The 18,938-nt window shown below is 37.3% G+C and overlaps 1 protein-coding gene across 1 annotated transcript in view; it reads left to right on the top strand.

The window, feature by feature from the left end:
• Positions 1 to 18,938, top strand: part of AIDA (axin interactor, dorsalization associated) — a 44,461-nt gene that overhangs the window by 22,401 nt on the left and 3,122 nt on the right. The window contains exons 5-8 of the mRNA XM_003814887.5: positions 2,626 to 2,689; positions 3,248 to 3,354; positions 14,045 to 14,167; positions 16,822 to 16,944. Of these exons, the coding sequence (XP_003814935.2) occupies positions 2,626 to 2,689; positions 3,248 to 3,354; positions 14,045 to 14,167; positions 16,822 to 16,944 (417 nt within the window). The remainder of the gene's footprint in view (positions 1 to 2,625; positions 2,690 to 3,247; positions 3,355 to 14,044; positions 14,168 to 16,821; positions 16,945 to 18,938) is intronic.

Consider the following 18,938-nt stretch of genomic DNA (forward strand, 5'->3'; position numbering starts at 1 on the left):
TACATACATACCCTTCAGAGGTAGCTAGAATTGTAAGATGCCTCTCTTTAAGTTTACATGCCAGAATGTAATCATTGAAATATAGATTGGTCACAGCCAGAACACAGGAGGTGGTCCCATATTGTTTGAAGTCTTCTCTTCAGGATAAATCCCTCTTTGTGAATGTGTGTATATAAATATGGAAGTACATGCATATATATACAATCATTTGTCACTTAATGACAGGGATGCACTCAAGGAAATACATCCTTAGGTGATTTTGTTGTGTGAGCATCATAGAGTGCACTTACACAAACCTAGATGGTATAGCCTATTGCTCCTAGGCTACAAACCTCTACAACCTGTTACTGTACTGAATACTGTAGGCAATTGTAACACAGTGGTAAGTTTTTATGTATGTAACCTATCTGAACATAGTAGAAAAAGGATAGTAAAAGTACATATAAAAGATAATAAAATGGTATGCCTTTATAGGGTACTTACTATGAATGGAGCTTGCAGGACTGAAAGTTGCTCTGGGTGAGTCAGTGAGTGAGTGGTAAGTGGATATGAAGGCCTAGGACATTATTGTACACTACCGTAGACTTTATAAACACTGTACAATTAGGCTAAACTAAATTTATTGTAAAAATTATCCTGTCTTTAATAACAAATTAACCTTAGCTTACTGTATATGAACTTTATTAACTTTAACTTTTTAAAACTTTTGACTCTTTTGTAATATCATTTAGCTTAAAATACACTTTGTACAGCTGTACAAATATATATACGTGTGTGTGTGTGCGTATATATATGTGTGTATATATATACACATATTTTTTTTTTTCTTGAGACAGCTTTTGAGACAGTCTGGCTCTGTTGACCAGGCTGGAGTGCAGTGGCGTGATCTCCGCTCACTGCAACCTCCATCTCCTGGGTTCAAGCAATTCTCATGACTCAGCCTCTGGAGTAGCTGGAATTACAGGCGTGTGCCACCAGGCCTGGCTAATTTTTTTGTATTTTTAGTAGAGATGGGGTTTCACTGTGTTGGCCAGGCTGGTCTCAAACTGCTGTCTGCCAGGGATCCATCTGCCTCAGCCTCCCAAAGTGCTGGGATTACAGGTGTGAACCAATGCGCCAGCCACAATAATATTTTTTCTTTATGTCCTTATTCTATAAGTGTTTTCTATTTTAATTTTTGTTTGTTTTTACTCTTTAAACTTTTTTTTAACAACTAAGAAACACACACACACACATTAGCTTAGGCCTACACGGGGTCAGGATCATCAATATCACTGTCTTCCACCTCCACATCTTGTCCCACTGGAAGGTCTTCCAGGGCAGTAACACACATGGAGCTGTCATCTCCTATAACAGTGCCTTCTTCTGATACCTCCTGAAGGACCTGCCTGAGGCTGTTTTATAATTAACTTTTTCTGGGGGGAGGCTGAGGCAGGCAATCACCTGAGGTCAGGAGTTCGAGACCAGCCTGGCCAACATGGCAAAACTCCGTCTCTATAAAAATACAAAAATTAGCCAGGTTTGTTGGCTCATGCCTGTAATCCTAGCTACTCGGGAAGCTGAGGCAGGAGAATCGCTTGAACCTGAGAGGCAGAGGTTGCAGTGAGCTGAGATCATGCCATTGCACTCTAGCCTGGGCAACGGAGTGAGACTCTGTCTCAAAAAAAAAAAAAAATTAACTTTTTTTTAGTAAGTAGAAGAAGTACACTCTAAAATAATGACAAAAAATGTAGTAAGTACAGTAAGTTCTATGTAAACAATATACTATAAAAAGTATAGTTTATACTAGGCAGTTGGAATTTTTCAGTTCCATTATAATCTTATGGGACCACTGTCATGTATGTGGTCTGTCGCTGACTGAAACATTATTATGTGGTGCATGACTGATTATAATAATTTTTTAAGACTCAGAATGCCAGGACTCAGTATAATAAATTTTATCATAAAAGAAATATGAGAATTATAACCTTGCTGCTACAAACTACCAGTTTGATGGCATTGAGAGGAAATCTCAGGACAGAGAATAAAATGTACTCATGTATCTCTAACTGGGCATCTTTTATACAACTTTTTTTTGAAACACAGTATCATTCTTGCAATGGCGCGATCATGGCTCACTGCAGCCTTGATCTCCCAGGCTCAGGTGATTCTCCTACCTCAGCCTCCTGAGTAGCTGGGACCACAGGCCTGTGCCACCATGCCTGGCTAATTTTTATTTTTATTTTGTAGAGATAGGAGTCTCCCTGTGTTGCCCAGGCTCAAATCTTTTAATTAAAATACTATAGGGAGGAGGCATTCTCTTTTTCTGGTACCCCATGTCTCACCTAGGAACTTGTAGATAGGATTCAGTTTTCATGAGGGCTCTGAGACTCTGGAACTTACTCTTCTTGGAGATCTGACATTACTCTGAAGATACTGGTACCTAGAGTATATCATGGATATTTTAATTTTGCTAAGACTTCAGTGGACAAATGTACTGTGTAGCTCTCAAATGGTGGTAAGGCTGGGAATTTAAATATATATATTAATATGTACAATAAAATTGATTAAAAATTAATCATTTAAGATATAATTTTTGATTTTGCTTCATGGAAGAATTCATGTTTCTTTATCTTCTTATTCTAGTCCTAAAGAATATTCTTACATATAATAAAGAATTCCCATTTGATGTTCAGCCTGTCCCATTAAGGTAAAAGAAACATTTATATTTGTTTTCTTATTTTATTTTATACCTCTCTTTCAGATATTTCTGGGTTTTCTTAAATATCAACTTTGGTATTATTGATATCATTGACATCAACAATGATAACAGTATATCAGCATTTTATTTTATTTTAGTATTATTCTTTTTTTGAGATGGAGTCTTGCTTTGTCACCCAGGCTGGCGTGCAATGGCGCTGTCTCAGCTCACTGCAACCTCCACCTCCTGGGTTCAAGCAATTCTCCTGCCTCAGCCTCCCAAGTAACTGGGATTACAGGTGCACGGTGCCACGCCCAGCTAATTTTTTTGTATTTTAGTAGAGACGGGATTTCACCGTGTTGCCCAGGCTGGTCTCGAACTCCTGAGCTCAGGCAGTCTACCCGCCTCGGCCTCCAAAAGTGCTAGGATTACAAGCATGAGCCACCACACCCGGCCTATCAGCATTTTTTCATATCAGCATCTTGCCTGGGAAACGAGTGTCTGTGAGGCTTCACTAGTATATTTAGTTTTGCAGTTCGTTGTTTTTTCTGCCCTTTTTTTGTGTAGAAGAATTTTGGCACCTGGTGAAGAAGAGAATTTGGAATTTGAAGAAGATGAAGAAGAGGGTGGTGCTGGAGCAGTGTCTCCTGATTCTTTTCCTGCTAGAGTTCCTGGTAGGTATCACTTATTAAAAATAAACATTACTTAACTGCAACCAAAGTCAGGGTGTTTGAAACTTCCTTTGGTATTTGCTAGTGGGGCAGTACAACCACTCTAAAGCTCATGCCAATCTTAGGCAAATTTTATTGGCAGTAGCTATTTCATAATTATGGTGTGAAGTTATCTTACTATCTGTGTCAGGGGTCCTCAGGACCATTCCCATGTTCAGTGATTCACTAGGACGACTCACAAGGCTCACTATGTAGTTGTATTCATAGCTAGGATTCATTACAAGAGAACACAAGAACAAAATCAGCAAACAGAAAAGGCATATGTGCAAAGTCTGGAGGAAACCAGATGCAAGCTTTCAAGAATCCCCTTTCAGTAGAGTCACATAAGATGTGCTTAATTTCCCGTGCAACAAGTTGTGACAACATATGTGAAATGCACAATGTTGTCTACTAGAGAAGCTCTTTAGAGTCAGTGCCCAAAGCTTTTATTGGGGACTGATTATGTGGGTACCTTCTGCCTGGCACAGACCACAATTCCAGACTACAGAAGAAACAAGATGTTTAGCACAAACCATATTGTTTACACAGTTTAGGCACAGTGACCATTCTTATCAGGGAATGGTAGGAATCCTCCCCAAATCCAAGATCCCAGATGCCAGCCATGGGCTGACCTGGCAAGGAGGTTTTCTAAGAATAACATTCTTAGGCCTGCTACGTTAATTCTTTTCTGTAGACTGTCATAAATACTTCTTTTGTTTTGTTTTATTTTCTTTTGAGACAGAGTCTCGTTCTGTCACCCAAGCTGGAGTGCAGTGGCACCATCTCGGCTCACTGCAAACTCCGCCTCCCAGGTTTCAAGCAATTCTCGTATCTCAGCCTCCCAAGTAGCTGGGATTATAGGTGCATGCCACCATACCCGGCTAATTTTTGTATTGTTAGTAGAGACAGGGTTTCGCCATGTTGGCCAGGCTGGTCTTGAACTCCTGACCTCAGGTGATCCACCTGCCTCAGCCTCTCATAGTGCTGGGATTACAGGCATGAGCCATTGCACCCGTCCATAAGTACTTCTTTAATTAATCAAATTGTGGTGGTTAAAAGTGGACCCATGGGAGTGGATATTGAACAATTGCCCTTTCTTCCCCATCTTGTTTTAGGGAAGCAAAGAATATACGGAAACTTTTTTATTTCTGGAAGCTCTCCATGAGTATCTTCCCTCCCTGTAAATAACCTTGGCAAGCACCCTGGGTAAATTTCTTGCCTCTCCCAATTACTGCTTTACTCTGTTCTGTTCTTATAAAGTACAGTTTTTATTTCTGATAAACTAGTTTACTTTAGGAAGTATAGCAATCTGCTATAATATTGTGATGCATTTTAGAAGAGATTCTAGAAGCTTTCCATTAGAGTTAAATACAATCTGTGTGCTGTTCAGATAGCTTTCTTCATAATTAATATTCCAGTATTTTGAATACTCCTTGAAGAGCAGTCATTTGGAGTAGGAACAATATAGGCTTGGACCAACAGATAACTGGGCTTTTGAGTCTGGGCTCTGCCAATCACTAGTTGAGTGACTTTGCACCTGTGTCCTAAACCAATCTGAACTTCTGTTTCTTTATAAAATGGGATAATGATAGTGCCTAACTCATAAGGTTACTGTGAAGATTAACAAGATACTAAGTATAAACCATTTAGCATTGTATTTTTCATATGCTGAACATTAGTAGTGGCTGTTACGCTTATCATCATCTCTACGTGGGGATAACAGTACCTACACTGCAGGGTTATTGGAAACATTGCAGGCACTATCAATGGTAGCTCTTATTGTTAATAATGTTTCTTCGGTACAAGGGCATTATTTCCAGTTTACTTTGCTTTATGAAGATAGAGCTATATTTTTCTTGCTTTTATAGGGTATTTCAAGATTGCCAAGATGGTGAGATATTTTGCTGTTTCACTGACTCAATAATTTTTATTGCCTTTTCAAACCACATACTGTAATTGGTATAGCTTCCAGTTCTATAAATTTCTATCTGATTTGGTTGTTTTCCTGCTTACTGTACTTCTGTAGCAAACAAGAAGCAGATGATGTAAATCATGAAGTGGGCAGATTAAGGTCTTTATGGGGTTCAGGTTGCTAAGTTGAAAAGGAACTTCTAGCATAAATTAAATCCATTTGCTATGTAAGATTAAGCCCAAACTGAATTTGTATTCTGATATAGCATTGTGATATTTCATTTCAGAGATACAGATGCCTTACTGAACCCTTCTAGTCCCTGAATTTTTTCCCCCTAAAAGAAAGAGTATGTATGGTTTAATTAGCTATATTTGGTTTGGGATCATATTGTTCAGGGCCTGTGTTATTGAAAAATAACTTGTAAAATTATATTCATTGAAAATGTCATTGAAATAGCAAGATGATACTTAACTTTTAATTATAGAGCAAGAAAAAGTTTCTTGTTACCCAAAGGGAACCCAAAATTTAAAATCAGTTTTACTAGGATATTTACATATATGAAATTCACTTGGCTGGGCGCAGTGGCTCATGCCTGTAATTCCAAGACTTTGGGAGGCCAAGGCAGGTGAATCACCTGAGGTCAGGAGTTTGAGACCAGCCTGGCCAACATGGTGAAACCCCATCTCTACTAAAAATACACAAATCAGCCAGGCATGGTGGTGGGCACCTGTAATCTCAGCTACTTGGGAAGCTGAGGCAGGAGAATTGCTGGAACCTGGGAGGCGGAGGTGCCATGAGCTAAGGTTGTGCCATTGTACTCCAACCCAGGCTAACAACAGCCAGACTCTGTCTCAAAAAAAAAAAAAAGAAATTCATTCTTTTTAATATGTACCTTTAATGAGTTTTGGCCAACTCATATACTAACCACTACCACCGTTAAGATAATGAGGTGTGAGGGTATGATGTATGGTATGTAGATAGGGTATGACCAAGAATAGTTTTTTTCTGATTTAAAATTTAACATTAAAAACTTTTTAGCCAGGCTTTCATGAAAATAAAAAAAAAGATAGTCAAGCTTACTTACCTTTCTTGATATTAATCTCCTTCCTTCCTTTTCAAAATTTTTAAATTTTATAAGACAAACATATTTATGTTATATAATTGGCTTAGCCAAAATGGGAGTTAACTTTTCTAAAGATAGTCTTGGTAGATTTCATTTAAATAGAAAGTATAAGTTTATAGCCTATTATTTATAACCTAAAAATTTACCGATAGTCTTGAATAGTAAAGCTATAAAATGATAAACCAAAGCAATATAACTTTAAAAATAGCCAAGACACAACTTTACACAAGACTTTTAAAAACATTTTCTTACTAAGTAACATGATCCAAGCTCAAATAGTCCTAGCAGTTTCAGAATTATTATACATAGGTACTGGTTCTTCATCTCTTACGTAGGCTTATGTATGCATAAAACATTATTTTTGAAACTCAAAATAAAGAATGAAATTTACCTATTTAATGTCAAACCTGTATTTGTTTTCTGCTGCATAACTATTCAGTTCTGAGTTGAACTTGAAAGATAAGAAAACATGGATTTTATTTTCCACTGAAATGAAGCAGTTTCTTTTCTTGCTAACACACATGTAAGAAAGTCAAAAACTGCAGCAAATGTTCATTGCTTTCCTGTGACTATCAGGGCATTCCTTTTTTGTGGAAATCCAGAACATGTTTAGGGGCCAAGCAGTTAATATCATCTGAAGTGTATGGTTATGTTTACAAACAACTTTAATCAGGTATAGTTTTAATTCAACAGACCTACATACAATATTATTTCAATGATAATGGCCCCTAAGATTTTGTCAAACTTTTAAAATAATTTCAAAATGAACAAACTTATAATTTCAAAGCCTTTCTCTTAAAAGCTTGAGGAACCCATGTTTCTCAACTGCTTATCAATTGCTAGCTAAAATAAATTGCATATGTATTTTAATATTTTACAATGATTTCTATCTCTAAATGTAACTCAGCAATTCAAACAAATAAGTGGTATCACCATGACCTGTTATCTATGTGCAATGCAAATTGCAAAGATTTTCTATTGCCAGATTTTCAAGACACATTTCATGTGTTATCTTCCATCTACCAAATATTGTAGCCAGTTTGAGCAGTATCTTTATCTTAAATTGTGTTAAAAATTATCTCAAAATAATGCAAAGCATTATCAAGTATGTATATTTTTATTATGTTTTGGCAGCACAAAGAAATATATACTCAAAAAAAAATTTGGATGACTGAGAAAATCAGATACGTACCAGATATGCAAATTGAATTACAAGTATGATAAGTTAAAAATGGTGGAAACTAGCAATGCATATATTATCATGGGTATATATATTATCATATGTATATATTATGATATGATAATGTTGAGTTTGCATTTTAGACACCTGATTGAATTCTGTCCTAAAAGTGTGGATAAAAAATTATATACTCTTTGTTCATGACATTTAATTTTCAAAGCACCAAGGCAACATAAGGACTGACCTCTCATTGAAGTACCAGTGCCTGTGACAAGCATCTATAAAATATCATATAAAAATCAAATAAACTTAATAAGCAAATTCAAATCACAATGTTTTCAGAAGATACAATCCTTAGTAATTTTCTGAGAAGGCATTGCCTCTTTAACGTTCTGGTCTAGGTGGTGATATACTACTATTTTAGAACAAAGACCATCATGCCATTTGCCCTTCTGGACCAAAAGAAAAATTTTCCTTTGGTGGTGGTATATGATGTAAACAATAGCAATTTTTTTAAAAGCAGAAATAATAAGACAAAAAAGGAAATGGCAACCTTCCTCTTCTCTGTGTGAAGACAGGGTCTTAAAGGATTTCACTGACTTCAAGTCCCTTCCATGTAACCCCAGACTCCTCATCCATTCATAGTCTGGTTCTCCGTAATCTCCATTGTCCAGAGTGCCTTTGGCTACACGCAGAGCTAGTCAATGTGAGAAGATCCTACTCCTTGCTGGGATCTCCATTTTTATCAGCTTCCTCTTGGAACAGAGAAGTTGTAAGTGAGGGGCCTCAGATGTTCCTCCGCTTTTCTCTGTACCAGCTGTAGGAGGGAGAGTGGTACTGATTGCTGGACACCTTGGTGGTCATCTGGGGATTCACATGGCCAGCATGGACAGAGGACTTGCTTGCACAGTCCACATCCCCTCCCCATGGTGGCAGTGGCTATAACACACTCTTCTGAGAGCCTGCCCTGTTGCTAGGTTAGACACTTGTACAGTTTTCAAAACATTCTTTTTTTTTTCTTTTTTTTGAGACAAAGTCTCGCTCTGTCGCCCAGGCTGGAGTGCAATAGTACAATTTCAGCTCACTGCAACCTCTGCCTCCTGGGTTCAAGCGATTCTCCTGCGTCAGCCTCCCAAGTAGCTTGGATTACAGTCATGCACTACCACACCGGCTCATTTTTGTATTTTTAGTGCAGGCAGAGTTTCACCATGTTGGCCAGGCTGATCTCAAACTCCTGACCTCAGGTAATCCACCCACCTTGGCCTCCCAAAGTGCTGGGATTACAGGTGTAAGCCACCGTGCCTGGCCAAGTTTCAAAACATTCTTGAGTGAACTGGTCTTTGTTGAATAAACTTAGCCATTTCTCTGATACCTAGAACCACTTTTCATTTTATTTGTGAGAATTTTGACAGCAGCACCTCGGTGAAGAAAGCCATGAGTTGACAGTGTCAGCGTTTTCTGTTTGACACCACAGTGTACAGCCCAGGGCAGTTCCTCAGAGGTACACGTGAGGACAGGGCGTGAAATCCAGCTTGGCCTTTGCTTGTTTGGGGACTTCACAGCAGAAACAGTTTTCTTGAGTTCACTATTCTTTATAGACCTTACAAATGCTATAGCATGTCATTTATTGGTAAAATTTTTAGACTCAATAGAGAAGCTATTTTTTTTATAGTTTATCACAAAACCTCTTCAGGATATGAAAAGTCATCTCTTGTGTCCACTTATTGCGCGGTTTGGGAATGGAGCCTTTTAAATTTCTTATACTATATCTTGTGCTAAAAACGTCTTGTAATTTCACATGCAGGCATTATGAGATCCTTGCCCACTGTGTGACTTTTCTTCCTCTGGGCATTAAGCTCTGCTACTAAGTAATTTCCTTTTTGAGCCTTTTTTAAGTGAACATTACTTTAGAAAAAAAAAGCTTTACTCTATTTTAAATGGCCATTAGGATATCAAAATAATCGGTGTCTTATCAACGGTTGTGACTTGTAGTTGCAATTTCTCGATTTTGTTGGATCCATCGCTGCATTGATAAAGTGTTTTTCACAGATGATGCAACTTGGAAATTATCCATCCAGGTACAACCATATTAATAAGTAGGTCTCATCATTAAATGGACTTTTTTGTTTTTCCCAGTGCACTAGTGCAGTGAAATGATTCAGAAGCTTGAAATTCATTGTTTTTACTTAGGGAGAATTGTCTCTATGCTTAGGCTTAGAACCTTCCTCTCCTAGCTCATACCTCTTCTTTAGAAATCGCATTGAATTGAAAAATTTCCTCCAGTTTTCTTTGCTACAAGTAGAGCATGTTTGCTTCAGCTGTTGGTGCATAAGGGAAGGTTGGGGCAGGTAAAGCTGAAGAGGCTGACGTCAGACTGCTGTGTAGAGCTCATCAGCTACCAGTGGCTTCCCCTGTCTCCTGAAAAAAAAAATACTAAATGGACCAAGTCAAGTGAACATAATCTTAACTGCTTACTGCCATATGAGGCTCAAAGACCTATAATAAAATTGCTATAGGGGCTGCATAGTCTCTTTCCATCACTGTGAACCTGCATTGCTCAGTGTACAAAGCCCATTGCAGGGGCTGCAGATGGTGTAGTATTATCCTAGTATTTTATTGTCTTTAGTGCATATTTAAAGGCAGTACATTGATAGAAATCACTCTCTTGCGTGGAGCTCCTAGCGAGTTCAGGGACACCCTGGGATTCCACAGAACCCAGGTTGAGAAATCTTGATTTAGACAGTTGTAGCCATACAGAGCTTTTCATATTTAGAAGTGTGACGCAGAAATAATGCATCCCTTCCCAAAGATGTCCACATCCTAATCCTCAGAATCTGTGCATATGTTTCTTACGTTACACGGCAACAGAGACTTTGCAGATGTGATTATGTGAAGGACCTTGAGATGGGGAGGTCATCTCGCAGCTCCTGTGTAGGCTCTATGGACAATGAAGAAATGGCCAAATGGGGTGTGGTGGTTACAAGCATGGAATCCCGTGCCAAACTGCTATATGATTGTGGGCAGATTACTTAACTTTTCTGTCTTAGTTTTCACTTCTGAAAAAATGGGACACCTTGTTATAGGGTGCTATAGCACCTGTGTTATAGGGTTGTTGGGAGGATTAAATGAGTTAGTACATGTAAAGGATTAGAACAGTGCCTGGCACACCCTGACATGTTCTGTAAAAGTTGGCTGTTTATTATTTATGGAGCTTTTCCACATGGAAGAACATTTATTATTTCTGATCCTCACTTTAGATCTAACAGCAAATGATCTAGCTGGAAACACGCAGTTTTTCATGGCTCATGTATGATTTCTTTTCTTACTTCAGTTACAGTCTTCAAGTTTTATAAATGTAGTTACTTATTCTCATATTACTCTATACAGTTGAATGTGTTCATTCTTCTTTTAGAAATCTTGCTTTTAGTACATTGCCTTGATTTTTAATTATTGTATGTTTTTATCTTTGATACACAAATATGTTAACTTTTTCATCTAACCGTGGAATGGTGTGGTATTCTAGTATTTTATCTTCTTTCATGCATATTATATAAGGCAGTACATTGATATATGTTTTCAGGCCACATGTTTATAGAGCATAATAACCTCTAGAACTGTAAAATTCATTTATCATTCAACAAAATATTTCTAAAACAAAGATCTCTTTATTACTAGTGAAAACAATACAAAAATGAACAGTTACTCATCCCGTCTTTCAGGATGCTCACCATGTAAGACAGAGCCAAAAAAAGTACATCATCATGGTTAGAGGTGGACACAGTATATTATGAGTGAACGAAAAAAGGACTGACAGAGTTTAGCAAAGGTAATCTAGCCAGAACTGAGACTCAAAGGGAGGAGTGTAGGAGTTGACTAGGCAGGGAGAGAGCACATTAGAAACCACTGAGAAATACACCTTTCTCTATTACCTGTCGTCTTAATCACATAGCTTCAGCTGTTCCTTAGTAAAGATAAAACTACTGAACCTTCATGGTGGAGATGAAATGTTTTATGTTCTACCTTAAATTAGGGAAGAACTGAATAAATTAAGTATCTTTCCAGCTTGGAATCACTGCCTCCATATTACATTGTTAGAAATATATTTAGTAGTTAGATTAAACCTTATTATATTCTCAGGCACAAAAAAAGTTTGTTGGTAAGGAAGAAAGAAACGTCAGCCTCATTATTTCAACTAAAAGATCTAGACAATTACAGGTTATGAAACTGATTCACCTAAAGGTAGAAGAATTTTTAATGTTTACTTGGGAGAAAATAGTCTATCATAAAAAGAACTTGTCTCTTTTGTCTGTCAGAAAACACCATAATCAAAATCAAAATGACAAACGACTAATATTCTTAATATATAAAGAAAATTTTAAGTTGTGACAACAAAGACCCCAAACACATTAGAAAATTGGGCAAAAGACATGAACAGATAGTACACACACACACACACACACACCCCAAGATATACAAATAGCTCTTAAATGTATTAGAAGATACTCAACTTCACATATGATAAAAGACATGCAGATGCCTCATATGGCAGTTCCCTGTTGCTGAGACAACAGGGAAATGGGCTCATTTATCACTGGTGGGAATAGAAAGTGGTAATAGTCCCTTTAAAGGAGAGTTCAGCAATAGCTCAGCAACAACAAAAATATACAATTTTTCTTAGTTTAGCAATCCTGTTCCTAGGAATTTACTCTGAAGATACACCTCCAATAATGTGTAAAAAAATTTTTTTAAATACTTACATATACACCAGGTTCTCTATTGAGGTGTTTTTGGTAATAGTAATATATTAGAAACAACCTAACTGCCATACGAAGATTGGCTGAATAAATAGCCAATACATGGACTATTACAGAAAATAATTAGGAAAATCTCCATGAACTATTGAGTGATTTTTTTTTCAGAATATATTGTTAAATCAGCAAGATACATATATCAAGGTAATTCACATTAGCAGATTAAGGAGAAGAATCTCATGATCTCAAGAGATGCAGAAAAATTTTTCAATTACATTCTAATTTCTTTCATGATTTTAAAAATTTCTTAGCAGACCAAGAACAGAACATTCTTAATCTGATAAAAGGTAGCTGTAATGACATTTAGCGCCTCAGTCATATTTAATGATAAAATGGAAAGCTTTCCTTTTCAGATCAGGAACAAAACAAGGGTGCCTACTGTTAACTATTTTCCTCAACAGTGCTTTAGAAGTTCTGGCCAGTGTACTAGTATAAGAAAAAGAAATAAAATATAAAAATTAGAGGGGGGAAACCTGTCCCTTTATTTGCAGATGTTATGAATATGTATTTAGAACATGAAAGAGAACCTATGGATAAGTCATTAGTATTAATAAGAGAGTAGGGTTCCTGAGTGTACAATCTGTACATAAAAATCAGTTCTTCCTGCCAGCAGAGGTATTATTAAAAAATCGATCCTCTCTCTTTAAATAAGCAATAAGTGCTCAGAAAATGAAATATTATAACGTCTATAATAGTATCAGAAAATATCAAGTATCTTATAATAAACCCAACAAAAGAAGTATAAGACTTTTGTGAAGAAAAGAAAAAAATTCTATTGAGAAAATTAAGAAGTCTTTAAAAAGTTGAGAGATATCAGTTGATGGATTGGAAGAAGCAATTTCTAAAGATGTGGTTCTTTCTAAAATTGATCTAAACTTCATTGCAATTTCAACGGATGGGTTTTTTTTGTTTGTTTTTTTGTGGTTTTTTTGCTTCAATGTTCATAAGGAAAAGAATGGGAAATTAGACTGTAAAATTATTCCATTAAATACACAATTATTAAGTTGTAAATTATTTCCTTTATCAATAGTAACTAGTGGCAAATACCTGTAGTCCCTGGTACTCGGGAGGCTGAGGTGGGAGGATCGCTTGAACCTGGGAGGTCGAGGCTGCAGTGAGCTGTGATTGTGCCACTGCACTCCAGCCTGGGTGACAGAGTGAGACACTGTGTCAAAAAAAAAAGTAAAGCATTTGTTGATCAACTCTGGTATTATATTTCTCAAATGTTAGGATAATATAACAAATATTTTTAAAGTTTTTTCTTCTACCACTTCATATTGAGATGCGAAGTATATTATATAAATGAGCATATACAAAGTATATGTATGTGAGTTTATTATTAATTATGTGGTAATTTATAATTGGGCTTCCTGGAGTGACTTAAATTTCTGCCAGACTTGAATAATTTCTGCTTTAGTGGTGACTATGAGACATGGAAGTGCAGATTTCTCTTACGTATAATTAAACATTTGGAAAAATAATGCCAAGCGTTTGGGAGTTTCGGGAACCAAAATAATGCCTGGCTAGTTACTAAGTCAGTTGCAAGCAAGGCTGTATCTTCTCTGTGTTCATTAAAATGTTTACTGTGAAATGACATGGAGCTTTTATTGCTTTTTCTCTGTCGCCAGGTACTTTATTACCAAGGTTGCCATCGGAACCAGGAATGACATTACTCACTATCAGAATTGAGAAAATTGGTTTGAAAGATGCTGGGCAGTGCATCGATCCCTATATTACAGTTAGTGTAAAGGGTAAGTGACTGTTTACTTTTTTTTCCTCAGGTGAATTTTATAATGTTGCTTCTCATTTGGGACAGTTTTATTTTGGTGGTGGGGCGGGGAGTCTTACGTATGTGACAACTCATTTTAGTTCATTCTATTATGAGGCAAAGTCCCTGGAAGAGATCATCACTTCTTCACAGAACACTTCTGAGAGATTTACTTATTTTCTTATTTATAACTTACATTGTTTTGCTTTTGAGTTTTTCTTTGTGTATATCTTTTTATTCTTAAAATCCCATCTGGGGTGCTGGCTACACATCTTTAACAGCAGATACATCCTTTAGGACACAGGTTAACAGAATGTCCCTCACCTTCCAAAGATGTGTAGGTTTGTTTGCAAAGCCCAGTGTTCTGTTTCCTGATTCCTCCTGCATTAGGCCTTCCTCCTGTCCAAGAGAGAGGTCTACATTGGAGAGTCCTACAAAGGTGGATGAGAATCAGGCCTTAAGTGAATCATCAGTGAGGACAGGAAGCAAGGATAGATCCATAGCATGCATGCTCTGAATGTAATCCTATGGAGCATTCAACAAGTGAAGTATTTCTTATTCTTAAGTATGTTACTGTGGTTAGGAAGCATGATTATTCTTAGGATTTGGTTTTTTTCTCCTATCCAGTGTGGCAGTTCATTTATTCCTTAAAAACAACATTTTCAGTCTTTCAAAGGGAAACCACATTGGTTGAATTCTTTTATTGTTGCCAAACATTTTATACAGTACTTTATTTATAAAGTAGTTGACAGTATTTTAAAAATAATTATAGGGCGATTGAGAATGAAGTTGTCATACTCCTATCCAGAAACAACTGCACAGCTAATCCAAGTGGTTTACTTTAATCTGTAATTTGAGGCAAGTCAGAGAAACAGGGGCTGAAATCAAATGAAGAGAACTTTTGTCAGTCATAGAAATAAATTCAGATTCAAAAGTTCATTAGTACCAATTAAAATAAAAAGGAATTCTGCCACAGAGAGGGATTATTTGGAGACCGTGATCCACAGCACTAATGCTGTGAAACTTTAACTTCTGATGTTATCAGGTATCAAATATATGGCCTACTGGAAAGTATATATACTCTACATTATAGTTTGATAGGTCATTTACAGAACTGCATAACTCATGCAGGAATGTACACTAAAACAAAAAGATGTTTAATGATAGTGTAGTAGCTGTTAAGTTACCTTTGCATACATGTTGAACTAAAACATGTTTTTGTAAATATCTTTAAGAACTGAAACAATCAATGTACTATATCGTTTTAAGTTCTCTAAGACAAATCTGTTGAATAATACATAAACACTTGAGTAGTCATTAAATGAGTCCATGTTGAATTTGATTAAACTGGAAGATTCCTGGATCCAGGAAATTAAAACCATACACAATAACTTAGTGTTCTGTCTAGTTGGTATAAAACAGGTTGTTACAACAAATATAATGAGAATTTAGATAATATTTGTAAAAACGTATTCATTGATGGAAGGGTTTCATTGGCAATTTTCATGTGCATTTTTGGTCATTTGACTTGAATACGGCAGGGGATTCTGATAATGTTAGATTTAAAAGGTCTTTCCAAATCATACACTTGATCAAGTTTGGAAATTAGGGGTAAGGTCCCATTGAGGCATATTATTTACATTCTAAGTTTTTATTGCAGACAAAAATATAGTGGCCTATTTCCTAAGGAAAACAAAAAGTTCTTTTCACTTCTTCCCTATAAAGATGAAATTTTGTGTTCTACAAGCTTTCTTTTGTACCTGATTGAGACAGGTTTCCTCCTTCCCACCGCGAAATCTCCCATCCCCTCACTCAGCCCCCTCCACATGCCTCTGTGGTCACCTGCAACTCTTCAGGTACCTGCTCACGCCAAATGGGAATTTCTGTTAGCCCAAGAATTTCCTCTTACCTTTCTGCAAGCATCCTTATGAAATATACGCCCTGTAGTTGACAGGGTTTTTTTGTTTGTTTTTTGTTTTTTTGACACAGAGTTTCACTCTTACTGCCCAGGCTGGAGTGCAGTGGCGCGATCTTGGCTCACTGCAACCTCTGCCTCCCGGATTCAAGAGATTCTCCTGCCTCAGCCTCCCAAGTAGCTGGGATTACAGGTGTGCACCACCACGCCTGGCTAATTTTTTGTATTTTTAGTAGAGATGGGGTTTCACCATATTGGTCAGGCTAGTCTTGAACTCCTGACCTTAAGTGATCCACCCGCCTTAGCCTCCCAAAGTTCTGGGGTTACAGGTGTGAGCCACCATGCCCTACCTAGTTTGCAGTTTTTTTTTTTTTTTTTTTGAGATGGAGTCTAGCTCTTTTGCCCAGGCTGGAGTGCAGTGGTGCGATCTCGGCTCACTGTAAGCTCCGCCTCCTGGGTTCATGCCATTCTCCTGCCTGAGCCTCCCGAGTAGCTGGGACTATAGGCGCCCGCCACCACACCCGGCTAATTTTTTTTGTATTTTTAGTAGAGACGGGGTTTCACCATGTTAGCCAGGATGTTCTTGATCTCCTGACCTTGTCATCTGCCCGCCTCGGCCTCCCAAAGTGCTAGGATTACAGGCGTGAGCCACCGCGCCTGGCCTGCAGTTTTTAAGTCTGTATATTTGAATGTTCCTAAAGAGAAACTTCTTTTCTCTTTAGATCTGAATGGCATAGACTTAACTCCTGTGCAAGATACTCCTGTGGCTTCAAGAAAAGAAGATACATATGTTCATTTTAATGTGGACATTGAGCTCCAGAAGCATGTTGAAAAATTAACTAAAGGTTTGTAATCCTAAATAATACTTGGCTTCTTATGGACAGAATTCTCATCTTATTTGTGTTTGTACATATGGTGGACCTAGCATAGTTAGTATCTGGCAGAAGTAAATGTAACATAGTGTTTATTGATTTGAATTGTGTTATCTACTTGTCTAATAGCACTGTTATATAGTAAAACAATCTTTGATAATAAAATTTTATTGACCTTACCAACAAAACAAAGTTTTTCACACACTAAAGGGCCGGGAGAAGCAGGAGTGCGTGAAGGTTCCCTAACGATTCAGTTTTCTTCTTCAAATTAAGAACCAGGGTTTTCTCCCAGTATTTCTAGTTTGGTAGAACGATAACTTAACTTGCAGTTAATTGTTAGGAAATAGGAAAGGACAAAAGCAAATTTTTGAAATAGTGAGGCTACATTTCCAAGTACGATTCTTAGTATTAAATACTTCCCCATGCTTTTCACCCAGTGGAAATTTCAGTGTTCTCCAAAAAGGTGACTTCAGAATCCCTTTATCACCTGAGGGTTCAATTGCAGTTTCTGAAATGTTCAAGCTCTGTAGGATATTCAAGTGCCTTTTGAAGTGATTGCCTCGGCATCTGAAATATTCGATATTTCACTTCTCAAGTCTGGTGCTGCTGCCTCCTCTGTTCCTCCACTAAAAGACCTTTCAGTGCTTCTGTTAGAACAGTGGTTCTCAGAGTATGATTCCTGGAACAGGAGCAGCAGCTGGAGCCTTCTTAGGTGGCAACCCCAGATATCCTGAATCCGAAACCATGGGGATGGGCCTAGCGGTCTGTTTTAGGAAGCCCTCTAGGTGATTCTGACATACACCAAAGCTCCAGAGTTGCTGTGTTAGAAGACTATGTATGTAGGAGGTGCTTAATAAATAACGTTGAAGAAATTTCAGTTACAAAGTATGTCTTCTGAACAAAACTATTGATTTGTTTCATTTCTTTAACTCCATTGCCTTAGGAAATGTTTGTGATGTGGAGGGGAGAAGGTGGAGTGTTTCATGGGCTAACTTTTTTATTTTATTACACTGTGTTCTTTCTTAATGGCTCGACTCACCAGATAATAAAAGTAGAACTAGATTCAAAATTTGACTCTATTAATTTTTTCCAGCTTCAAACTTACTGTTTACTGTTACTGTAGTTTTAACTGATATTAGTGTTAATGACTATACTTTCATGTTTACAAACATTTTAACTTAATCTTCCCAGGATATTCCTGTTTCACATTTTGTTCTTTCTTATAAAAAGCATGATGAAAGATGCAGGAAATATATTATTTACAGGTGATACAGATTAATAATTTGTTTAACTTCTTCAAAATGATGGTAACATATTTGAACTTTAGTATTGTTTTCAAACGTGACTTTATCATTCACATTTATTCAGACCTCAAGACATGATCATGAGGAGGAGATGGGTTTCCTAGCAGAAAAGACTCTGCTGTCTTTAAAATCTTTGGTTTTCTAATGACAAAATGCCTCTGAGTGCTGTGGGAGGGAGAAGAGAAGCCACCATTTGTGGACAAGGTCACACACCTAGGGAAGAGATGTTACCAGTAACCTAACTATTGTAATCCTTTTGAGCGTGTTGGGAGTGGATGGCCAAATATGCCCATCTCTCCCTCACCCACATCCCATTGTCTCCTGAGCAATTGGTTTTTCTTTCCTCCCTTGCCATGTGATGTGGTCCATTTGGACCCAAGTGCCAGTGCTGTGCACACATTTCTGAACATTGCTAAACTTCTAGTGACTTGTGAGTTTTGTCATCAGCGGCAGTATTAAATGTATGTTGTCTTTGCAAGCCAAGCTCCTGGACTGCTCTGGTTAAGGCAGTATTTAGAAATAGCCGGTGAAGAGTGAGACACTGACTTCCTTCACTTTCCATGCCTTCTTTAGAAATTCATTTTTCTTGGCCACATTGATGAGGCAACTTATTTCTCCATTTTTAGCTTTTTTCTGCAGGATTGGGGGAAGAGTTTATCTGTT

Source organism: Pan paniscus, chromosome 1 (assembly GCF_029289425.2).
Source record: "Pan paniscus chromosome 1, NHGRI_mPanPan1-v2.0_pri, whole genome shotgun sequence".
Taxonomy (NCBI): domain Eukaryota; kingdom Metazoa; phylum Chordata; class Mammalia; order Primates; family Hominidae; genus Pan; species Pan paniscus.